We start from the raw sequence: 26,569 nt of genomic DNA, 5'->3' as shown, positions 1-26,569 counted from the left end.
CCAATTATTGCTGATTAAGGGCCTTAAAGACCAGTCCCACCTGTTGGAGGCGGGACTGATTCGGGACCATCAGACACGCCTGGGTTAAAATGGCTCGGGGTCCCGACCCCCAGGTTTTGCAATTTTAACCCCCCACATGCCTCAAAGCCCGCCTCACGGCTGAGTTAAAATCCTGCCCATAGAGTACAAAAGTGTGGAAATGATGATGAGCCTATATAAAACACTGGTTCGCCCCCAACTGGAGTACGGTGTCCAATTCTGGGCACCACACTTTAGGAAGGATGTGCAGGCCTTAGAGAAGGTGCAGAAAATATTTACAATAATGATTCCAGGAATGAGGGACTTCAGTCACATTGATAGACTGGAGATAGACTGTTCCCATTCGCAGAAGGGTCGAGAACCAGAGGACACAGTTATTCACAATCTATATCCATGATTTGGATGAGGGGATCAAATCTAATATATCCAAGTTTGTTGTTGATACAAAGCTAGGTGGGAATGTAAGTTGTGAGGAAGATGCAGAGGCTTCAAGAGGATATAGACAGGTTAAGTGAGTGGGCAAGAACATGGCAAATAGAATATAATGTGGAGAAATGTGAAGTTATCCACTTTGGTAGGAAAAATAGAAAAGCAGAGTATTTTTAAACGGTGAGATTGGGAAATGTTGGTGTTAAGGGACTTGGATGTCCTTGTACACAAATTAGTGAAAGTTAACATGCAGGTACAGCAAGCAATTAGGAAAGCAAATGGTATGTTGGCCTTTATTACAAGAGGATTTGAGTACAAGAGTAAAGATGTCTTACTGCAATTATATAGGGCCCTGGTGAGACCACACCTGGAGTATTGTGTACAGTTTTGGTCTCCTTACCTAAGGAAGGATATACTTGCCATAGAGGGAGTGCAACGAAGGTTCACTAGACTGGTACCTGGGATGGGGGGATTGTCCTATGAGGAGAGATTGAGTAGACTAGGCTAGGCCAATATTTTCTAGAGTTTCGAAAAATGAGAAGTGATCTCATTGAAACATACAAAATTTTTACAGGGCTTGACGAAGGGAAGACGTTTCCCCTGGCTGGGGAGTCTAAACCAGGGGTCACAGTCTCAGAATAAGGGGTTGGACATTTAGGACTGAGATGAGGAGAAATTTCTTCACTGAGGGTGGTGAATCTTTGGAATTCTCTACCCCAGAGGGCTGTGGAGGCTCAGTCATTGAGTATATTCAAGACAGAGATCAATAGATTTTTGGATATTAAGGGAATCAAGGGATATGGGGATAGTGCAGGAAAGTGGAGTTGAGGTACAAGATCAGCCATGATCTTATTGAATGGCGGAGCAGGTTAGAGGGGCCGAATGGCCTACCCCTACTCCTATTTCTTATGTTATGAATCATTCTTGTAAATCTTTCCTGCACCCTTTCTACGACCTTCACATCCTTTCTAAAGTGTGGTGCCCAGAATTGGACACAATACTCCAGTTGAGGCCGAACCAGTGTTTTATAAAAGGTGCATCATAACTTCCTTCCTCTATTTGTGAAGCCCAGGACCCTGTATGCCTTTTTAACCGCTTTCTCAACTTGTCCTGCCACCTTCAACAACTTGTGCACATATACCCCAGGTCTCGATGTTCCTGCACCCCCTTTAGTTTATACTGCCTCGCCTCGTTCTTCCTACCAAATTGTATCACTTCGCACTTTTCTGCATTAAATTTCATCTGTCCAGTGTCCGCCCATTCCACCAGCCTGTCTGTGTCCTCAAGTCTATCACTATCCTCCTTACTGTTCACTATACTTCCAAGTTTTGTGTCATCTGCAAATGTTGCACTGTGTACGCAAGTCTATGTCATTAATATATATCAAGAAAAGCAGTGGTCCTAGTACCGACCCCTGGGAAACATCACTGTATACCTTCCTCCAGTCCGAAAAACAATCGTTCACCACTACTCTCTGTTTCCTGTCACTTAGCCAATTTCATATCCAGGAATATGTCTATACAGCAAAATATCTAATCATACAATAGCATAACCCAGGAGAGTAACGATAGTACCCCCTTGTGATCTGAACCGAATTATATCTTTCATACGTGCCCTCATGTGTGCTTCTCTAATCTTTCAGTAGGTTAACTTTAGGCTCACTGGATTGATCCCTGGGATGCGAGGGTTGTCCTATGAGGAGAGATTGAGTGGATTGGGCCTATACTCTCTGGAGTTTAGAAGAATGAGAGGTGGTCTCATTGAAAAATATGAAGATTCTGAGGGGGATTGACAGAGTAGATATGGAGAGTCTAGAACTAGGGGGCATAGTCTTAGGATAAGGGGTCGGCCATTTAAGACCGAGATGAGGAGGAATTTCTTCACTCAGGAGGGTGGTGAATCTTTTGAATTCTCTACCCCAAAGGGCTGTGGATGCTGATTCATTGAGTATATTCAAGGCTGAGATAGATAGATTTTTGGGCTCTAGGGGAATCAAGGGATATGGGGTTCAAGCGGGAAAGTGGAGTTGAATTCGAAGATCAGCCATGATCTCATTCAATGGCGGAGCGGGCTCAAGGGGCCATATGGCCTACTCCTGCTCCTAACTCTAATGTTCTTATCTCAGTGAGACAAGGCCAGATGTTTTGTCTGAATCCTAATCTACATTTCTCAGCTCTGCTGTGTAGTTAACACAAGCTCAGCATTTAATTTAATCATAGCTTTTTTTTAAAAAAAATATTACACAAAGAGCTTACCATGGAAACACTGAAGGTGCAACATAGATAGGTGTCACAAAAGAGTGTTACTTGACAAAAGTGCAAACATATGCCACACACATAATAAAGATAGATTTTTGTTTTCTTCTTGAGATGTTAGTGCTAGAGAATGGAACTCTTCTCATTTCAGGCAGAGTATCAACATCAAGCATTCCCAGGTCATGTATGGCATAACCAGCTGTAGAGTAAAACTCCCTCAAAAACATTCCCCCAGCCCTTGCCTCAGAAAAGCATCCCCTATTGCACTAGTGTGATATTTTTTCAATTTTCCACAACTGCCATCCTGTGGCCTCTCCCAGTGAGAATGCCAGTTATTGTTGAATTAAGGACACTTTGTGCTACAGGCCTATTCCCATCAGCAACTAGACTGAGTGCTCAAATTAATTCCATGTAGGACCCTCGTCACCATCCTAGGTCTCAAAGGTGAAAGGCCCGTTTCTATCCCAGTGCACCAGCTAGTTCCCAGATTTTTCTGCTTTTGCAAGCCTCAGCAATATATCCAAATATTGCAGAAATGTCTTTGGTAATCACTAGAATATTTGACTTTAGTACTTTGCCTCAGTCCTATTCTGAATGTGATTTAACCAATTTACTACCAGAAGAGATTGATTTACCATAACATGAAAAGCAAAGGTGTCAAATGAGAAGTTTTTTTTTTGCTGGAACACAATACTATTGAAAAAAAATCATACCTCTCTAAGATGAATGTTTTCTTTCTCTTTCTGGTCCAGTAGTACCTCCAGATGATTAACTTGAGATTCTGCCTCAGATATTCTCCGACTTCTTTCATGTTCCTCTTCCATGGATTTGGAAGGCAAACCTTTGCTCTGCAACATTTCCAGTAGTTTCTTAATTGATTCATCCCTTGCATTCAATGTCTGCTTCTGTGTTTCAATCCTTAGTTCCATTTCTTCTAAAGTCTTCCTCAAAAGAAAGAGCTCTTTGGCCTGACGTTCATGTTCTGCCTGCAACCTACGGAAGTTTTCCTCGGTGAGCTCAATGGTATAGTGCTCGGCACCTCGACTAACGTTCTCCTGCTGAAGGAGATGATTAAGATCTCGCTGGGTTCGAAGTTCATCTTGCAACGCTTGGATGGTCAACTGCAGGTGCTGTAGAAGTAATGAAAACAGATTGCTCAAAGATTATACAAATGGTTCTTACAAAACCACATTCTGTAGGCTGAACTACAAACCAAATTTAATATTAACTTAAATCTATTTTTAAACTATTTGCAAAGCCATTTCCACGTCAAAAATCACATTCAGAAGTTTGTACCACAAGAGGATTCTTTCGGTCTCCTAAGCATGAGCATTTCTTACTAGTCACAGAGCGGAAACTCTGAATATTATCTCCATCCTCTTCATTTCATAATCTTAACAGCACAAAAAGCATGTCTTTTGGAGAACAAACTCAACAGATACTTGAATAAAATGCTCTGGAGATACTGACTACATCAATAAACTTTAAAGCATCTATACTTCCAAATCTTGATTCATAGCTGCACATCCCATGCTTGCCAAGTTTTATGATCAGAATTTATGTAATAGAATTCAGTTTTAAAATTAACCTGCATTTAGCCATAGGTTTCACATGGTATCAAATTTTTTTTATTTTTTTATTCTGAGTGGCAAGGGTAATTAAGACTCCTATACTCAGAATACAACTTTCTTTCAAATGGGATTTTCTCCTCTTTGGAGACAGCGCACCATCAAATCTTCTGCCCCAACTGGTAAGATTTAAGTGTTTGGCCTATCAAGTAGACTTTTTCCACAACTACTATCAGTGGGGCAACTTAATCAGATCAAGGAAGTCATAATTCACAAGGATCTAGCTGACTGAGGTCAACTCTCCCCTCTTCCGACTGAAACCAACCGCCTTTCTATTTTAATTTTCCATCTAATAACTTGGCTTAAAAATGAGAAAAATCATCGAGTATAACTGAGGCAAGCAAGAGGAAAAGACAGCTACGCACTAGCAGACTTCTAGTTGAGAGTCGATCACTAAAAATATCATACTGCCCAAATAATCCTTTTAACTTTACATGGGGCAAAAATGTTTTCCAACTTCGGCACTCTAAAGCAAATGGAACCGGAGCTATTACTTAATATAATGCATCTGAAATATACCATTTAAGTGATCTCCAGCAGGTGGCTTATCTTAAGAAACACTACAAAATTGTAAACAGACTGTCAAGATTATTTGCTACATGATCAAATGTGGATGTTTTAATTACTGTTTGTGAATGTTTTAATTACTGTTTCCAACATAGTTCCTTTTTAAAAAGCTTGCTACAACTAAGAAAATCCTTCAGATTTCTTGTAAAGTTAATTGATTTATCTAATATTAGTCAGTTCACTGTAAAACCAAATATAAACACTCAAAAACATAAATGTAGAATCTTCACAGTTCAATTAAAGTATTGCAATCCATTGTACCATATTTGACAGCATATACATAACCCGTTGCCAAGCCAACAACAAAAGAATTCTATACCTGCTTCACATGCAAAGTATAGAATGGATGTTTTTGGTTATGTTTGAAAATTTGGAGAAATTTTCAAAAAAGAGTTAATTTCCAGATTGAGAGATATTCCAGCCTTACAGTTATAAGGGATACAAAAAGTCCAATGTGATTCATTGCCCATCAAATATGGTATTTTCTTGGGATACAGAAATGATGCAATGTTAGATTACACCTAAATTTTTTAATTCAGAATTTATAATTAAGGAAATTATTTAAATAAACATCGGCTCCATTAGCACGTTAGTTCTACTCAACAACCAATTAGGCAGAAGTTAAATACAATAATTTCTAGCACTGTTTTACAAGTGAAAGCTCTTTTGTAGTGTGGACTCTGTTATTGAAAGGCGTAATCCAATATTCTCACCAATTAAAATAATTTAAACTTCAACATTTAACCTCGTATAAAATAAATACAAATTAATCACAATGCACCACACATCACTAAAACAAGAAAAAAAAAAGCAAATTGCATTATTTTATGTTGTGCAAACTAAACTGTTGCAAACATAACACAAACCTTTGATCTTCTTGCATCCAAAGGCTGAACAGCATGGCAAATAAAAAAAGAATGTAGCAAAAATCAACAAATGGATACAGAGAATGCAAGCAGGAATACTGCACGCCAACAGCATGAACACTAAAACAGCTCAGCAAAAGATCAATCAACAGCAAACGATTGATTATAAACAAGATTCAAAGTTAAGCACCTGCCAATGGATCAATCATAAAACAATGGTTCATCAGGCTCAGCAAGTTCCAGCTTTTTTAGGTGCTGGATCATTGAAATGATAAAATCGTTTAGTTTAGAAGAGTTGGTAGGTTCAATATTATTTCCTGCATTATAATTAGCAGTAGAATAATTACTTCTAGTTTTGAATAAAAATAAACATAAAATTTTAAGGCTGGACAGATAACAAAAGGAATTTCTGGACGCTTTACTGGCCAACATATCTTCTCACATAAACCAACCAGAACAATAATAAACTGCACAGAAAAAGTCGGTTGGGGTAACTCCATATTGTAGTGCATTTGTGTTCTGACCATGGACTAATGAGGTGGCGTCACCCCTTGGACTCTCCATCAAACAAGTTCGATCTTGGTTGGGTTATCCAGGGAAAGGGGGAGAATGGAGACTGACTACCGCCACAGAAGTCAACCAGAGCCTCATTTATGCAACACACAGTAAAACATGGGTACAGGTAGTGTAACAGAAGTTTAAGATCAGGTTGACTACCAACCCTATCAGCAGAATATAGGAGGAGGATCTAAAATTACATATAAAAAAAAGATACAAACAGCAAAAGGGTCTACTGCCCAAAGCAATTAGCATGGTTTCTGAAATGTCAGTTATTTACTATTGGAGACTTATACCCAACCCACAAAACCAGGGGTTTTAATTAAATTCTTCTATTCTGGACCCTTTTTAAATTAAGGAAAGCTGCAAAAGAAGAAATGTACATTCTTATAACCACGGATATACATAGCAGTATTAATGGCAGTTTATGGATTAATCTACACCTTCATTTATCTAATCGTCCTAGCCATAGAACAGCATATGATGGCTAAGTAGCTCTGGAGAGAAGGATAATGAGAAAATGTAGCACAAAGATAAAATAATATTTTTTTTAAAAACACTTTTCTATCAATGCTACACAAATTCAATTGAACACCGTTTCTCAATAGATGGACAGCCTTCAAACATTACTGGATTTTAGTAATCACAAGGCAACATATGCAAAGGCGAGAGATCCAATTCAGATCATTGACTCCAATAAAATTGTTACAGATTCAGCAGTAACTTTTTTATTCATCCGACTTCTCCAAAACACTGCACTTCAAATGAAAAGCTGCTTTATAACTAGGTCAAAAAAATGTATATCAGTATGAATATATATGCATCTTAAAATGAGAGAGCCATCTCTGGGAATACAAAGAACTTGGGAGAGATAAAATGTTATTGAATATCAATATGAGAGAGAGAGAGAGAGAGAGAGAGAGAGAGATGAGAGAGAGAGAGAGAGAGAGAGCGGAGAGAGAGCGAGCGCACAGGAATATTCTAATGATCTAGCACATCAATCATTAGGATTCAATCCAAGTAATAGTAACAAGAATAAGTGTGGTATAGAGAAACTGTACTCCTTCAAAGTTATAGAGACAATCATCCTAGATTTATTACTTTTTGCAACATTGTACAGCTATTTTTTCAAATATTTTATCTTGAAATATGATTCGAGTCCTTCAACAAATAGTGCTTTAGAATAATAAAGCCAAGACAGTGCAAATTAATACAAATAAAGGGAGAGAGTCATAGGCAAGATATATATTAACAACAAAACTGCACTCTATGAGAAGGAAAGAATTGTTTTTACACTTTTATTGAGTTTGATGAAGTACTATTTCCTTCTGGTCTTTCTAGGCTTGGTCATCAAGTTAAGAACCGTCATAGAAGCACTTACATTTCCACACTTTCTCTTACATAGTCTATGAATGAGTAATCACACAGATCAACACTTGCATAGTGTAGCTGAAAATTAAAACCAGAAATTTTCAATGCCTTTTTGTGAAAATGTTAAAATTTGTATTTCACTCATTCACATCACACCCTATACAAGATTGAGTGCAATACCAAACTTTCATACAGTAAAAGCCCCATAAAATATATACTGATGGAGTGGGAGGTGAAGTTCAAGTCCCTTCACCTCATAAAACTGAAAAAAAAATTAAAAATTCAATCCAACTGTGCCAACTTAGAGTTGTACAACGCATTTACTAGACAGCTTGCTAGATTTCGCTCCAACAAAGCAAATATTCCAACAAATGTGTTAAATAAAAATCCACTAGTCAGCATATATTTCATATATCTCTCTGATACACAAGTGGATAAGATACGAGAAACAAATCCCTGCTTGTGAAAGGCAGTCTATACGAGCATTACTGCTTGATTAAGTATTGTATATAGCACGTTTCCATAGTGAAAGGGTGAAAAGATTGCTATCTAGGGTCAAAATTTCAACTGGAAACTTTTTCAATCTAATTAGTAGAAATTTACAGCAGAGACAATAAAAAATGGTTAATCTATCTATATATTAATTATGCTAGTGTAACTATAACAAGGTCATTTGAAAATCATGTTGTACTCTTAGTTTCAACTTGCAATGCAAAATTCCAAGCAAAATGGATTCTCCCTCAAGGCAGACATTTCTACTGGAGGAATAAATGCAAACTTGTGATGGTACAATGGAATCTTTTTAGTTCAAAATACATAATCCAAGGCACCAAAAAAGTTACTTGTACAATACAATCTACTTCTGTTAATTCAAAGCCACTTAATTTGAATTACTGGAACAAGAGAGGGTTTCCCCACCCCCACCCCCTCCCCCTCCCCACCCCAATACTTCAAAACTTCCTGTGATGTGTTACTTCAATAATCAAATCAGTTAATTTGAAGTTTTTGGTGTAAAAACTTCAAATTAACAGAACACTCTAGTGTCTATTTTCTGTCATTTGTGTCACCACTTTAAACATATATTTTAAAAAACATTTTCCCTCTATTTTTTTTCCTCCATTTTCCCCCCACCCCCTCTCTCCGGTTTCCTTAGGGCATACACCACCAATGGTCAGCCAAACTGCTCACAAAGCCCAACCATTACCACTACTTTGAGCTGGCCACAGGAAGATATACAAGAGCAACCGGGGTACAACTCTCCCTGGGCCTCTGCGTGACAAACATTTTAACACGTCACTGTGGCAGAGCCACTGAATGACTCTGGGCAACTGTATATAATTCCCTTTAACGATGTTCTAACACCAGCCTAAGCCTGTACCATTGTGTTAGACATTACTGTGTTTTGTATATAGTGTTTGTATGCGTGGGGCGTGGCCCCTTTAAGAGCACGGGCAAACGCGATGACGTCACATCGCAAACCACGTGACTCGTGGAATCTCCATCTTGTTAAGACCTGTTTTCGTGGTTCTGTATCGATCTCAACAAACTGTTTGAACTCGTTTAGTCTTACATTAAAGACCGGTTTGATTGATCTCCTGAGTCGACCTCAGTTATTGGTTAGGAATTCATCAATTCCTACATTGGTGACCCCGTTTTTTGTGAACGTTTTTCGCAAAAAGAACACAGCATGGAGGCCAACGCCGTTTCGCTGAAGCTACCGCAGTTCTGGGAGCAGCAAGCGACCTCGTGGTTCATTCAGGTCGAGGCACAGTTCGCCCTGAGGGACATAGTTGCGGATCAGACCAAATATCTCTATGTGGTCTCCGCACTCGACAGCTCCACCGCCTTGCGGATCATCAGCCTCCTCGAGAACCCTCAAGGCGCGGTTGCTGCAAGTTTTCGGGCTTACTAAATCGGAGCGCACCCGTCGATTGCTCGCTATGCCCGGGCTCGGGGACTCCAAGCCTTCAGAGTTGATGAGCCAAATGCTCTCACTCCTGGGCTCAGAACCGGAATGCTTCCTATTCCGTGAACTCTTCCTCAGCCAGCTGCCTGAGCAGGTGCAAGCTGCCCTGGCCAGATCCGAGGTGGAAGACTGCGCGGCACTCGCGGACAAAATTTTCGCGGTAACGCAGCATTACTGCACCGCCACGAGGCGCCCATCCCCCACAGACGCCGCCCCAGCTCGTCAGCCTGCTGGGCTGTGTTTCTACCACGTGCAGTTCGGCGCGAAGGCGTGACATTGCCGCCCTCCCTGCAGCGTTCCCCCCAAAAAAACAACTACGACTACTGAGGAACAGGCCTAACGGGCGCCCCGCGGCCACCATGGCGATCGGCAACGCGGGCAAGTTGCTTTTCATCACCGATACGCTCTCCGGTCATCGTTTTCTGTGCGACACCGGAGCACAGTGCAGCATTTTGCCCGCGTCCGCCCTCGATGTGCAGGCAGGGAATCACTGCCTCGCCCTTGAAGCGGCCAATGGCGGAGCAATTCGGACCTTCGGCAGACAGCGAGTGGAGGTGTGCTTCGGGGGGCAACGTTTTCACTGGGAGTTTGTGACGGCCAAGGTTTCTCAACCCATTCTCGGCGCGGATTTCCTGTGCGCCAACAGCCTCCTGGTCGACGTGAACAACCGGTGGTTGATCAACGCGGCAACTTTCAATTCTATCCCTTGTTACCGCAGTAACACTACGTCACGCACCGTCGCCTGTGCTTTCCCGACTCCTGACGAGTTCGCTCGTCTGCTCGCCGAATTTCCCGACCTCAAGACCCACGTTCTCCTCCACAGCCACGAAACATGGTGTGGAACACCACATCACCACCAACGGCCCCCCAGTCTACGCGCGGGCCCGGCGTCTGGAACCTGGCGGTCGCAAAGGCGGAGTTCGCGACCATGGAACGGTTAGGGATTATTCGCCGGTCAAATAGTCCCTGGTCTTCACCCCTCCATATCGTCCCAAAGCCTGGCGGTGGATGGCGACCATGCGGCGACTATCGACGCCACCACTCCTCATCAGTACCCGATCCCCCACATCCAGGATTTCTCTGCCCATTTGGCAGGGAGCACCGTCTTCTCGAAAGTCGACCTCGTATGGGGCTACCACCAGGTCCCAGTGCACCCACAGGACGTCCAGAAGACCGCAGTCATCACCCCATTCGGCCTCTTCGAGTTTCTGCGAATGCCGTTTGGGTTAAAGAGCGCCGCCCAGGCTTTCCAACGCCTGATGGACTCAGTGCTGCGGGACCTCAAGTTCCTCTTTGTCTACCTGGACGATATCCTAATTGCCAGTCCCACTAAAGAACATATGTCACCTACACACCCTTTTTCGACACCTCAGCCAACACGGCCTGATTATCAACCCGGCCAAGTGTCAGTTTGGCCTGCGCCAAATTGATTTCCTGGGACATCGCATCACCGCAGAGGGAGCAGTTCCTTTACAAGCGAAGGTAGAGGCGGTGATATCCTTCCCACGCCCGCAAAGCATTAAAGCCCTGCAGGAATTCCTAGGCATGGTAAACTTTTACCACCGTTCCGTGCCTAAGGCAGCACTACTCATGCAGCCCCTGTACGAGGCCCTCAAGGGCAAGACTGGCAAGAACCCAGTAGACTGGACGGACGACATGGCCCGAGCGTTCAACGACACCAAAAGCGCCTTAGCCAACGCAACCATGCTGGCGCACCCGCTGCCAGGAGCCACCATCGCCCTCACCACTGACGCGTCAGACTACGCCGTCGGCGCCGTGCAAGAGCAGTGGGTGAATGGGAGGTGGCAGCCGTTGGCATTCTTCAGCAGTCAACTACGGCGGAACAAAAGAGCATATAGCATGTTCAACCGGGAGTTGCTCGCCCTTTTTCTGGCCATCCGCCATTTTCGCTTCCTCCTGGAAGGACGTCCTTTCACCGCCTTTGTAGACCATAAGCCACTAACTTTTGCCATGGCCAAGACCGCCGAACCATGGTCATCCCGACAGCAACGTCAACTGACCTACATATCCGAATTCACCACGGATATACAGCACGTGGCCGGTAAGGACAACCTGGTGGCAGACTGCCTCTCCCGCGTGACCGTCAATACAGTTCATGTGGGCATCGATTACGCCCTTATGGCAGCGGACCAAGCCTCAGACCCAGAAGTCCAAGCCTGCAGAACGACCGTCACTGGCCTCCGGTTGGCCGACGTCAAGTTCCATTCGGCAGGTACCACGCTGTTGTGTGACGTCGCCGTACAGGACCCTCGCCCGGTCATGCTGGTCGTCTGGCGCCGTAAAGTGTTCGACGCCATACATGGGTTGTCACACCCAGGAATGAAGGCCTCTCAGAAGCTGATGTCAGCGAAATTCGTATGGCATGGCATGCACAAGGATGTCCGCAACTGGGCCAACACCTGGGTGGTCTGCCAGAAGGCCAAAGTACAGCGCCACGTCAAAGCTCCGTTGGCCACCTTCACAGTTCCGGAGCGACGTTTTGACCGCACCACCAGATGGCCGGAGACAGTTCCCCTGTCATCCACTACTTCGGCGGACGTGGCCAGGGCATTCATTTCCACCTGGGTCGCCCGGCTCGGAGTGCCCGCAGATATTTCTTCCGAAAGAGGACCGCAGTTTTCCTCCGAACTCTGGAATGCAGTGGCCCAAGGACTCGTGTCAAATTACATCACACCACAGCCTACCACCCACAGGTGAATGGCCTCTGTGAACGTTTCCACCGATCACTGAAAGCCGCCCGGAGGGCCAGCCTCCAGGACGCTGGTTGGGCAGACAAGCTACCGTGGGTCCTGTTGGGCCTTCGCACGGCCCCCAAAGATAACCTTCGCTCTTCATCAGTGGAGCTGGTGTACATTCAGCCGCTGTGAGTCCCGGGGGATTTCCTGCCAGCTTCGACGAAGCCATGGTCCACGTCTGACCAGCTTACTAGTCACCAGGAGGCGGCCAGATGTTTCGCACCAGTGCCCACTTCGCACCACGGGCTGCAGAGATTGTACGTTCCCCCGGAGCTTCACAAGGCTGAGTACGTCTTTATTCGCCATGATGCTCATAGGGATCCACTCACGGCCCCATATACTGGTCCCTTCTGCGTGTTGGAGGCAGGGGACAAAACCTTCACGGTGGATGTCGGTGGTAAACCGGACCACATTTCGGTCGATCGCTTAAAGCCAGCATATCTGGACCTCGACCGCCCCGTCGAGAGAGCACAACCGCCGAGACGAGGTCGGCCACCCATCGCTGTTACAGCAGACCAAGTGCAACCGCCCGCCAGACTGCCAGCCTCTGCTTCAGGAGTACAGGAGTTGTTCTGACAGGCTCATCAGACCACCTCACCGTTTGACTTTGTCCGTTAAAGCGAATTCTGGGGGGTGCATGTGGCGGAGCCACTGAATGACTCTGGGCAACTGTATATAATTCCCTTTAACGATGTTCTAACACCAGCCTAAGCCTGTACCATTGTGTTAGACATTACTGTGTTTTGTATATAGTGTTTGTATGTACGGGGCGTGGCCCCTTTAAGAGCGCGGGAAAACGCAGGCAAACGCGATGACGTCACGTCGCAAACCACGTGACTGTCCGGGCAGTCCTCATGGAATCTCCATCTTGTTAAGACCTGTTTTCGTGGTTCTCCTGTATCGATCTCAACAAACTGTTTGAACTCGTTTAGTCTTACATTAAAGACCTGTTTGATTGATCTCCTGAGTCGACCTCAGTTATTGGTTAGGAATTTGTCAATTCCTACATCACAAAGTTTTCTGCTGTCATTTTCAGGCAGATATTCATTTAAAATGGCACCAAATACAGCTCAGCTCACAAAGCTGAAAGCAGATGTCGATCAACTAAAAAAAACAAGACCTGGTACAGTGCTTTGGTCAATGGCCACCAAGCATCAAGCAGCAGGACAACACAGTCTTCAAGGCAATTCCTACATGGCATGTTCTTGGTGTTATTTGGGGAGTTTAAAAAAAAACAGCCTACAATGCAGAGAATAGTGTTGCAGGTTGATAAGGGATAGATCGTAGGAACTGTGTGTAGCTGCATGGGCAAGGTGGGGAGGTGGCCATTTGTCGTGTTGGGAGGGCATTCTTGGGGATTTGGGGTGGGTGCAAGGAAGATGGGATATCAGGATCTAGTGCGAATGAAAATGGATAGCGGGATGCGAGCCCTGTGGTGTAAGAGAAGTGGGTCCAGTAGAGAGATGCCAATTATTGATTTTGAAAGGCCAGAAGAACTTTAAGCTGGTTCTTGGCAACAGCTGATGATGCAGCTTTGGGCAGGTGAAGGAGGCGAGAGCGGGCGGAGAACAGCATACACGAGAGATGACAGCAGGGAAGGGCAGGCAATTTTTCACCACACACACACACACACCTGACTGTAACAGCTTTAAAACAGAGGATGCTGTAGACACAACACCACCCTTCCTACAGAGGGAGCTGGAAAGTCTCAAAGGGCGATTTTCAAATTTTCAAAGTTACGCTAGAATATATAGATAAACAATTGCCCAGAAATTCGGGTCGGGGGCTTTCCGCAGGTGTAAGCCCCCGACCTGCACTTACCTTGCGCGCCGGCCGTCGAGCTGTGGGCCCCCGTGGAATTGCGATCCTGGGCCTGCTCCAGCTGCCAGTGCGCAGTGCTTGCGTATCCCAGGGGCGCAGTTAGTTCGATGCGTCCCCTGGGATCACGTGGGCCATGGGGAGCCAATCGGAGCAGGGAATGCCCATTCATAAGTTTGACAGGAAGAGCTGTCAAAACTTAGAAATACTACGGGCCCCAAAACATCACTAAATCTGCAAATAAATGTTAAAAAAAAAAATCACATTTTTAAAATAAACTATAAATTACATGAAATAACTTTTAAACAATAATTTAAATTTTTGAAAAAAATAATTTTATTTTCTAACGGGGCTAAAAATAAACTTACCTTGCTTTAAAGTATTTAAAAATAATAAACCTGTGGAAAAAATGTTTTAATTTTAATTAATTCACCACTTACCTTGTAAAAAGCAGGCCTTACGCCTGCTTTTCATATTTGTAACTTCTGCAGACTTACCCTCCTGGGAAAACATGTAAGAAAAAAACCTAAGTTCGATGCGCACGCGCAGCCTCTCCCGCGCACACGTTCCACCTGTGAACCCCTTCGTTCAGGGGAACGGAAGTGCCGGTTTCCTGCGCATGCGCAGTGCATGCAGGAAACCGGCACTTCCATTGGGCCTACGGGTGAGTACCCCGTGCGTACTCACCCGTGGAGACCCGAATTTCTGGGCCATATTTTTTTTTTTTTTTTATTGTTTCTCTGCTGTAAATTTCTACTAATTAGTTTGAAAAAGTTTCCAGCTGAAAATATTACAGATTGCTGTATTCGAGCTAAAACTAATTCATTTACACGCAAGTTAATCACACCAAAGCAGGAACTAGCAGTACAATACTTGACTACCGACATAACCTTTTCAAAACAATAAAGGGTGCTGAATCTTTAGAAGTCTGTTCAAAACAACTCTTGAATGGAGTTTCTGATGAAATATTGCACAGACAATTGGTACCAAAAAGTCTTGTTCACCATCTAGACATGGAAGCAGGCAAAATGGGGAAGTGAAAATTTGGGGGAAGCCATACTTATACAATTCTTCTGGTTCGTCAATGGATAAATTTCCTCATTGCGCAAGATATTCCTACATTTTCAAAAAGAGGACTAGGAAATAGAAATAACAACAGAAAATGCTGGGAAAACTCAGCAGGCCAGGCAACATCCGTGGAGAGGAGTTGACGTTTCGGGTCAAAACCCTTTTTCAAAACTGGAAAGGAAATGAAATAGATCGAAGGCAGGGCTGCGATAGAACAAGAGAAGTAAGAGAGACATTAAGAGGTATTCAAAACCAGACGAGATGGTAATAGGACAGTGGAGACAAAAGACGGCTCAGATTAGGTATGAAGTGTACTGGCAGGATGAGACAAAGCTGCCATGTAGGAGAGAGAGAAAAAAAAGGAAAAGGGGGGAAGGGGGGGGGAAGGGAAACCCAAAACAAAGGGGTGGAAAAAAATATAAGTAAAAATGTAATAGGGGCTGAGGTTATGATTTAAAATTGTTGAACTCGATATTGAGTCCCATGCGGTCTCCTCTACATTGGGGAGACCAAATGCAGATTGGGTGACCGCTTTGCGGAACACCTCCGTTCAGTCCGTAAGGGTGACCCCGAGCTTCCGGTCGCCTGTCATTTTAATTCACCGCTCCATTCCCACTCGGACCTCACCGTACTTGGCCTCTTGCATTGTTCCACAGAAGCTCAACGTAAACTCGAGGAACAGCACCTCATCTTCCGATTAGGCACTTTGCAGCCTTCCGGACTCAATATCGAGTTCAACAATTTCAGATCATAATCTCGGCCCCTATTACATTTTTACTTATATTTTTTTCCACCCCTTTGTTTTGGGTCTTCCCTTCCCCCCACCTTTCCTTTCCTTTTTTTTTCCCTCTCTCCCACATGGTAGCTTTGTCTCATCCTGCCAGTACACTTCACACCTAATCTCAGCCGTCTTTTGTCTCCACTGTCCTATTACCATCTCGTCTGGTTTTGAATACCTCTTAATATGTCTCTTTACTTCTTTTGTTCTATCGCAGCCCTGCCTTCGATCTATTTCATTTCCTTTCCAGTTTTGAAAAAGGGTTTTGACCCAAAATGTCAACTCTATTTTCTCTCCATGGATGTTGCCTGGCCTGCTGAGTTTTTCCAGCATTTTTTGTTGTTATTTCAGATTTCCAGCATCTGCAGTATTTTGCTATCGTGCTAGGAAATAGAATGTAGTTTTTAAAATTTTAAATGCACCTGATATTCCTACATTTTCAAAAAGAGGGCTAGGAAATAGAATGTAGTTTAAAAAATTTTTAATGCACCCAATACTATTTTGCTTTTAATAGCAAATATATAGCAACACCACCTACCATGGAGAACAAGCTTGAATGAATCAAAACGTAGGTAAACAAAATGAATAGGTAAATTAAATTTTGATAGACAGTTGTGACCAGATACAAGTATTATACTCACAGGAAATATGTGTACTATACACAAGAGTTGTAATATATTATATAGACTGACATAGAAAACAACCCAATCCGTTGAAATACAGAATGAGCTAAAAACGAATGCATCATACAAAATGCATTTATGTAGCAGATATCACATTAAAATGTTTCACTGCTTCACAAATGAATAGCTTTGTAAAAATGACTTCATGCAACATCCATGAGATGCAAGTAGTAGAGTTAATCTATATATTTTTTTTTTTTATAAAAAAGGTGATATTGGTTGATGTAAAGTTGGAAACAAAATGCATCATCCTAGAATTACAGCACAGGAGGCCATTCAGGCCATTGTGCCTATTATGCTGGCTCTTTCAAAGAACTATTCAATTTGCCCCACTCTTTCCCCATAGCCCTGCAAATTTTCCCTCTTTAATTTTTTTGACAATTCCTTGGTTATGTACTCTTGAGAATGCCTCTGCTTTCCTGCATGTCCAGAACCCCTGTAGAGTTGGTTACATCTGGCAAAGCAGACATTCTTCGGCACTAACCATACCAATTTTTGATAGCCTTCTTCCAGGTGAGCTGGTGCACTAAAAGCTCAGCAAATGTTGGAATGACAAAGCTTCTAGAACACTACTGAGGGGGCACCATCTCCCCTGGCACCCTGTACACGGCATCACGGAACAGAAGATGAAGGATTCAAGTGTGTAAGCTCGGAAGGGACCCAATTTCTCAGACAGTGAATCTCTTCCTGACAGAGAACCAAGTCAAACAGAGCAATTTAACATGCATCTTTTCAGCTGGTAAGAGCAACAATGACAACATTTAAGGCACAGGTCCACTTGGTGCCCCTTAGCAAGGGAATGATGCATGAATTGTAGAACCAATAAAAGGAGAAATAATTACAAAACTTCTGGAGAAATGCAGGAGGTGGGGGAAGAGAGAGAGAAGCGGGAGTCATAAATTAAATTACAAATGAGTATTTACTTTTTCTGAAACTACCTATAATATTATTTTAACAGTCAAAACATACAATAGTCAAAGCAAATATATTAATTAAATTGAAAGCCAAGTAATTGTATTACAGTGCTTGCCAAATATTGAAAATTAAGCCATGCATTACTAAGGACTTCATACAAGGAGCATTAATAATCAAAGTCACTATGCTGCTACTTTTAGATACATATAGCCAAATTACACTATGTATCACTTTCCAGAACAGATAGCTTTTTTAAAAATCTATTTTTTCTTCCCCTCCATTGCTCAATATCAATTCAGACTGCCACCGGCTCAGCCAAGGGGAATGTGTGCATTTTTTAAAAATGTGACTTGACAACGGCTTTTGAATAAGTTTCCAGTTCCTTGTCATATTAATCAAAGTTAGAACAATACTTCACAGAATATTCACCATCTGGCATTTAACCCCACTTTTCCCATTAGCCAAATAATCAATTATTCATATTTTGAAATGAGATCAGTAGTAACAAGACATCACTAAATGTAGGTGTTATGAAAGCAAACAATTAAAATCTGCTAGCAATTAACTTAATAATGCTTCCTCCTGACATTATGTGAACTTAACACCCACATTGTATTTCACCACACCGTGGCACAAGGAGCTCTTTTTCAGTCATAAGAAATGCACTTAATATTCATCACGCAAGAAATTCCTACATTTTCAAAAAGAGGGCTAGGAAATAGAATGTAGTTTTTAAAATTTAAAATGCACCCAATACTATTTTGCTTTTAATTAAGCCTTTTTCTTAAAATTAGAGACATAATCAGATTTCTTCATTTCCATTACACCCAGATTACTAGAACATAAACAGCAAACTTTATTCTAAAAATCACTTAAAATTGAGTAGACCTGCATTGCAAGAACATTTCTATCTCAACATAAAATGGTGGAATAGGTGGACATTTGGCCTAGCAGGCTCATTTCTTCACACAGCATGTGCAATTTGCTCCACCATGCAGTCTATCCAACCCACTTAATCTTTTAAGAAAAATATCCCCCCCCCCCCCTCTCCTGCAAACGATAAATCAAACAAGACCCCCCAAACACCTAAATAATCTTGTATCCTATGTGATGCCCTCCGTATGATTCTCAATCCCATTCCTGACCAGATATGCACTGGCTTTCCACCATTTTTTTAAAATCAGATGGATGAACACAGAATTAATTTCTTTATCTGGGAATCTATTTGTTGCATCAACAACTATGTGGAGGGAAGGGGAGACAGGGAAAATGTTTAAATGCAAGTCTTGCTTCAATTTTCATTTTATACTCGTGTTCTAGTTATACACTCATGGTCCAAGTTAAACAACTTGCTTTCAAATACATCATCCATTCTTCTCAAAATTTTAAAAACCCTAGATGTCACACCTCAAATCTATTTTTCTCTAATAAAAAGTTCAATTCTAACAGTCTCACTTCTTAACTCAACCAAATACAGCTGAATGGCTGTCTGTATCACAGCTGTTATGGTTCAGGCTGTCTCCCAACATTCTGCTCATGATCACAGCACAAGTCAGCTTCCACAAGCTGGCTCGCATCTCCGAGAAGCTGGCAACTTAATGCACAACCCGAACGAGATAACTTCCAACAGGACTAAGAGTTACCATCAGTTTTTAAGCACTGGAAACAAGAGCTGCTCATCACGTTCTTCTGTCTGCCTCAAAAAGCAGAAAATATTACAGACTGCTGTATTCAAGCTAAAACTAATTCATTTACACGCAAGTTAATCACACCAAAGCAGGAACTAGCAGTACAATACTCGACTACCGACATAACCTTTTCAAAACAATAAAAGGGGGCTGAATCTTTAGAAGTCTGTTCAAAACAACTCTTGAATGGATGAAACATTGCACAGACAATTGGTACCACAAAGTCTTGTTCACCATCTATACATGGAAACAGGCAAAATGGGGAAGTGAAAATTTGGGGGGGAAAGCCCTACTTATACAATTCTTCTGGTTGGCCGATGGATACATTTCCTCTGAAGATCAAGGCGCTCTCTCAAAAGTCAGGCAGAGCATTCATTATTTCTACCACTCAAGCGATAAGGTGTGAACAGCAGCCTCTTGGTGGTCTGTTGAGTAATTTGCTTGGGGAAACCTGGCCACAACAGAAATCGTTTCAAATGTCTGACCTTAGTTTGCAAGTCATTAGCATTCCAAGTAATTAATAAATAAACAAGGATGACCTGAAGAATTTCTGATCAAGCAGCAATACCAACACAATAGCAGGCTGCTTGCTTCCCCACAAAATCAACAGCTATATCTACATAGTTTAGTGTATTGAGTTTCTCCCGCTCAACAACAAATTACATTTATATAGTGCCTTTAACATGGGAATCATCCCACTGTTTCACAGGAGCGGAATCCAACATCGAGCCAAACAGCTGGCTCTCCTTTCAGACAGAATGAGCAATGTATTTCATTCTTAATCAGGGCACTGATATTTCAACTTCAGCTGTAATTTGAGATCCTTTTTAAAATAAAGCATAATTTATACAGAAAAAAATTATCTATTTGAAAAACAAATGTGGGTGTGCCTGCTTCTACTCAGAAAACTAAGGCACAAATAGCATTACTTTACAGCTTTGCTACTGCAGCTTATAGAAATTTTCTGAACTAGACATCTTGCAGAAGGCATCACCTCTCCAGTAGATGGCAGCAAAGAACTCTACAGCCACACAGAATGCCAAACTGGAGGAGACAAAAATGCACCATTCAGGGAAACACATCGACAGGTTTGACATAATGACAGAGGTTCATCAACTGACGCTCTTGGGTGACAAATGCTATAAAAAATTGGATTTGTTTCTTACTGAGACAGAGCTGAGAGAACGCAAATGGCGTAAATCGCAAGAAGAGTGGAGGAATTTGGTGAGCACAGGAATCGGTGCAGAGGAGGAAGACAGGCGAGACGTCGGACTGGAAAGGAGGAGTGGAGTCACAGAACCCAAGGTCTCTAAGTTAATTGACACGAGAGCGGACCTACAGGAGAGCGAGAGGAGCGGTCGCAGATAAAGGCCCCAGAGCCCAGAGGGAACGCGACCGTCGGGGCACCGTAACTGACGGCAGCATAAGGGAAGGAGCTGATTGGTGAGTAGCTGATGATTTTTTTTTTAAGTCTTAAATTTATTTCTGTTAAGTTACTCAACAGTCTATTAAGTAGAGGCATGGCAGGGCACCTCGGTCCCGTGGAATGCACATCCTGTGCCGTGTGGTAACTCCAAGATGCTGCCAGTGTCCTGGACAACCACATGCGCAGGAAGTGTCGTCAGCATCAAGCTCCAGGTTTCGGAACTTGAGCAGCAGCTGGCATCACTGCAGTGCATCTGTGAGGCTGAAAACTACGTGGATAGCACATTTCAGGAGGTGGTCACCCCGCAGCGTAAGTGTATGCAGGCAGAGAGGGAATGGGTGACCGTCAGATAGACAAGGAGAACCAGGCAGGTAGTGCAAGAGTTCCCGGAGTGCACGTCACTCTCTAACTAGTCTGAATACTGTGAGGGCGATGGTTCCTTTGGGCAGTACAGAGGGATGAGGTCCTGCAGGCAGATTTTAGGGAGCTAGGAAAGAGATTAAAAAGCAGGACTTCAAAAGGTAGTAATCTCCGGATTATTCTCAGTGCCACAAGCTAGTGAGTATAGAAATAGGAGGACTGAGCAGATGAATGCATGGCTGGAGGGATGGTGCAGGAGAGCGGGCTTTAGATTCCTGGGACATTGGGACCAATTCTGGGGGAGGTGGGACCTGTACAGACTGGACAGGTTGCACCTCAACAGAGCGGGGATTGCTAGTGATGTTGGGGGGGGGGGGGGGTTTTAATTAATTTAGATGGGGGATGGGCACCAGGATGTAGCATTAGAAAGCAGAAATAAGGTGTCCAAAAGATTGGGAGACACAGATAGCACTAGAGCAAGAAATAGTACGGTAATAGGCGAGGTCAGATGAAGAGAGAATACAAGATGGTCTAAGATAGGTTTACAGTGCATGTGGGGAAATGCACAAATCATGGTAAATAAGGTTGGTGAGTTGCAGGCGCAAATAGCCACGTGGGAATATGATGTTGTGGCGATAACGGAGACCTGGCTCAAAAAAGGGCAGGATTGGCTACTAAATATTCCTGGATATAAGGTGTTCAGGAAAGATAGGAAAGGAAAGAAAGGAGGTGGAGTTGCAGTATTGGTTAAGGAGAATATTACAGTGCTGGAGAGAGAGGATGTCCTGGAGGGATCAAGGACAGAATTTATTTGGTTAGAGTTAAGAAACAATAGAGGTGCCATTACACTACGAGGTGTATTCTATAGGCCACCAACTAGTGGGAAGGATATAGAGGAGCAAATTTGCAGGTAAATTACAGAGAGGTGCAACAACTATAGAGTAGTGATAATGGGGGACTTCAATAATCCTAATATACACTGGGATAGTAATAATGTAAAGGGCAGAGAGGGGGGAGAATTTCTGACGTGTGTTCTTGATCAGTAAGTTTCTGGCCCAATGAGGAAGGCGGCATTGCTGGATCTGGTTCTGGGGAATGAAGTGGGTCAAGTAGAGCAAGTGTCAGTAGGGGAACATTTAGGCAACAGTGATCACAGTATAAGGTTTAGATTAGCTATGGAAAAGGACAGGGAATAATCTAGAGTAAAAATACTTCATTGGAGGATGGCCAATTTCAGTGGGTTGAGAATGGATCTGGCCCGGGTAAATTGGAATCAAAGATTGGCAGGCAAAACTGTAATCGAACAATGGGCTGCCTTTAAAGAGGAGATGGTTTGGGTACAGTCAAGGTACATTCCCACGAGGGAGAAAGGTAAGGCAACCAAAGCCAGAGCTCCCTGGATGACGAAAGAGATAGAGAGTAAGGTGAAGCAGAAAAAGGGGATGTATGACAGATGTCAGGTTGAGAATACAAGTGAGAACCATGCTGAATATAGAAAGTTTAGAGGGGAAGTGAAAAAGGAAATAAGAGGGTCAAAGAGAGAGTATGAGAATAGATTGGCAGCTAACATAAAAGGGAATCCAAAAGTCTTCTATAGGCATATAAAAAGTAAATGGGTAGTAAGAGGGGTGGGACCGATTAGGGACCAAAATGGAGACATACGCATGGAGGCAAAGGGCAAGGCGGAGGTACTGAATGAGTACTTTGCGTCTGTCTTTACCAAGGAAGATGCTGCCAAAGTCATGGTGAAAGAGGAGGTAATTGAGATATTGGATGGGATAAAAATTGATAAAGGAGGTACTAGAAAGGCTTGCTGTACTTAAAGTAGATAAGTCAGCAGGACCGGGTGGGATGCATCCTAGGATGCTGAGGGATCAGGTTTGGAGGCGGAACAGCTGGCAAAATCAGAAAGATTGGCAGCAGGTCCCGAACCAGCTTCCAACCCACCTCTAATCAATCTTCCCAAGAGTCGGGTCCCCGATTTGCATAGGGACCCGACTCCTAGCAGCGGGAAGAGGATTATAGCCACTTAACCGCTTGTTAAAAAGGTAGTTAACAAGCAGTTAAGAGGCTTTTTCCAATTTTAACACTTCTACTGCGGGCTTCCCGACATCAGGGAACCCCGCCAGGGTAAGTGTGGCGTGTTGTGGGTCTACTGTAAGGTTTGTGCATTGATGATAGCTGCAGAAGTGGTGTGAAGGATCGAATGGGACACTGGTAAGTTGCAGAGGTAAGAAAATGTTGGGAAAGTCATTTTTAATGTGTTTAGAATTTTCTGTAAGTGACAAACTTTGAAGTGTTTGTGTAGTCCCACCTCATTGGGAGAACCTCTCTCACCAGTGACAGATGGCTTCTGTAGCCTCACCTGCAGCTGCCTTCTGTTTTAGCCTAAGGAGTCACTGGAGAGCCGGAGTACAAGGGCTCACCTTTGTACAGTATTGTCAGTGTTTGCAGTACCTCAATGCTGTCAAACACTGAAAAAAATCATGTTAAAAAGAAATGGTGGTGGCCCCTTTAAGAAAACTGGCAGATGACGCATCAACTGACATCATCTGACACTGGCTTTCTCGTAATTGGCTGGCAAGCCCGCAGGGCCGTCTTAATAAGGCCAATTGACGCAAAATAGCATCTGTGCGTCGGACGTCACTGGGGGCGGGACTAGAACCTGAAAGACAGCAGTCCCGCCCCCAACACGCCTCTTCAGGTAAGATCCCAGCCATAGAGTACAAAAGCAAGGAAGTTATGATGAACTTTTATAAAACACTGGTTCGACCTCAACTGGAGTACTGTGTCCAATTCTGGGCACCACACTTTAGGAAGGATGTGAAGGCCTTCGAGAGGATGCAGAAAAGATTTACAAGAATGGTTCCAAGGATGAGGGACTTCAGTTACGTGGATAGACTGGAGAAGCTGGGGTTGTTCCCCTTAGAGCAGAGAGGGTTGAGAGGAGATTTGATAGAGGTGTTCAAAATCATGAGGGGTCTAGACAGAGTAGAGAGAGAGAAACTGTTCCCATTGGTGGAAGGGTCAAAAACCAGAGGACACAGATTTAAGGTGATTGGCAGAAGAACCAAAGGCGACATCAGGAAAAACTTTTTTATGCAGCAAGTGGTTAGGATCTGGAATGCACTGCCTGAGAGGGTGGCGTAGGCAGATTCAATAATGGCTTTCGAAAGGGAATTGGATAAGTACCTGAAGGAAAAAAATTTGCAGGGCTACGGGGAAAGGGCAGGGGAGTGGGACTAGCTGAAGTGCTCTTGCAGAGAGTCAGTGCAGGCTCGATGGGCCGAATGGCCGCCTTCTGTGCTGTAACCATTCTATGATTATTCTGATTAAAAACCCATGTGTTCAAAATATAGAGTGCACCATGCAACCGTGCAATATGACCAGTGATTCACCCTTTTCTGTGCCATATTTCTCCCATCCCATGGTCTCAGAGTTAGAAAACCAATTAGTGTCAAATTGGTGACAGCTTTGTGCTTTAGGTCCATGCTCACAAGGAACTGGAATGAGGCTACCCAAACTCACTTCACATCGGACCAACACACAACAGGTTTTCAGCTCGTCAGTCTGGCTTGGATTTGAACCGAAGTCCTGAACGTGAAAGGCCCAATTCTAACCTACAGCACCACCCAGTTCCTATAGGGTCACTTTCTTCACAGCCTCCAAGTATACCCTCCAATCTCCTTTCAGCAGCCGTGAACACTCTGAATGTCACAGAAAATCCAATATTATAATTATTTCTTGTTAATGGTTCATTGCATGTGTGTAGAAAGAGAAATAAAACCAAAGTAGTATATATAGTGTTATAAGGAGCTGTGTAGAGTGAAAAATAATTAAAATAGAAAAGTCCGTGTAGAACAAAACATGTATTACAAGAGTCTATTGTATTAGGAGTTTGTGTGTTGGAGCATGCGTACTACTTTAAATTAACCTCCTTACACCAATCACTGTCCTTTTCACTCACAGGCTTCTGCTCCGGGCCACCGCACAACTGAAATCAGGATCATGGAATCGCCCTCGGATCATACCGCACAGAAGGAGGCCATTCAGCCCATCGTGTTTGTGCTGGCTCTTTGAAAGAGCAATCCAATTAGTCCCACTCCCCTGCTCTATCCCCAGAGCTCTGCAAATCTTTCCTTTTCAAGTGGATCTCTCAACACAATGGAAATTATGCCTGCAAAACCATCTCTTACCACTAAATGGCATAGCAGGTTAATGCTCCAAGGACCTATACCACCACATAGCTATAATGTGCTTGTACTGTAAATACTTAATGACATAATTCAGTGATTCATTTTTTTGTTGAGTATGCTGGAATAATTTGCATAAATTTGCATTTTAATTAGATAATTGTAGGTTTTGATAGTCATGTGTTGAACCAAAGACTCTGTTAAACTTAATAAGTACAGTAATTTAATAGAACATGGAGTAAGTATCAGAACTACATACTCTGTAAAGAGATTAATTTTGTCAAAAAGAAATTAATCCACAATATAACCTTACACAATGTACTTTGCAGTCAGCGTGAAAGGTTATGAAACCCCTTAACGTGTCAGGATTTCGCGTGATAGCAAGCTTTCCAACTCATCAGTTATGGGATTGATGTCAGGTAAACATCTGAAACTATATGAAATGAGTAAACATGAGCAGAAGGAGGTGAGTTGAGAGATAATCAGACTTTTAATTTATAGGTTTCAAGTCTTTGCAATGAACAAATGCTAGAGTTAATGAATGTTCAAGACACAATCAATGCTGGGCTTAGGAAGCCTGCAAGTTTGTAGATTTTACTACTAGTTAAATGCAAAATTTAAAAAAACTACCACCTCAGAAATTGCCCGACAATAATTAGAGATATAAACCCAGGACCTTTCAGGTGAATAACACAAACTACTTTACTACCTGAAACAACAACAGAAAATGCTGGAAGCATTCAGCAGAGTAGGTCAGGCAGCATCGTGGAGAGAGAAACAGAGTTAACGCTTCAAGTCGATGATATTTCGTCATAGCTGGAAAAAGTTGGAGAAGTAACAGATTTTTAAGCTAGTGTGGGCAGGGAACAGGAAGAGGGGGAGGAAAGAGAGGAGGGGTAAGAAAGAACAAAGGGAAGGCAGGAGAGATTAAAAGACAAAAGGGATGATGGTGCAAGGCAAAAGGAGAGGGAATGGGACAAGTTAAGAAACAAAAGATGAGTCAAGATGAGGTGTAAATGGCAATGGCAGAATCATCAACAGCCACCATGTGAGAGAAAAAAGAAAACATGGGGCCGAGGTTATAGTCTGCTACCTGTTATACTTTACTACCTGTATTGGGCAAGCAGAAACCTTGACTCGTTCTTCTTGGCAGGAGTCTAGTCCTTTTACTACATTAGGAGGGTAAAACTTTGAATGCACAGACT

The 26,569-nt window shown here is 43.0% G+C and overlaps 1 protein-coding gene across 6 annotated transcripts in view; it reads right to left on the bottom strand.

The window, feature by feature from the left end:
* LOC147111092 (ERC protein 2) overlaps positions 1-26,569 on the bottom strand; it is an 885,067-nt gene that overhangs the window by 762,431 nt on the left and 96,067 nt on the right. For all 6 annotated transcript variants that reach the window (XM_086001631.1, XM_086001634.1, XM_086001633.1 and 3 more), the window contains exon 4: positions 3,437-3,853. In XM_086001631.1, the coding sequence (XP_085857757.1) occupies positions 3,437-3,853 (417 nt within the window). The remainder of the gene's footprint in view (positions 1-3,436; positions 3,854-26,569) is intronic.

Source organism: Somniosus microcephalus, chromosome 11 (genome assembly GCF_052327205.1).
Source record: "Somniosus microcephalus isolate GS21.2 chromosome 11, FLI_Smic_1.0, whole genome shotgun sequence".
In the NCBI taxonomy this organism is placed as follows: Eukaryota; Metazoa; Chordata; class Chondrichthyes; order Squaliformes; family Somniosidae; genus Somniosus; species Somniosus microcephalus.
Note: the sequence above shows the minus strand (reverse complement) of the source record. Positions and strands in the feature narration are given on the sequence as shown.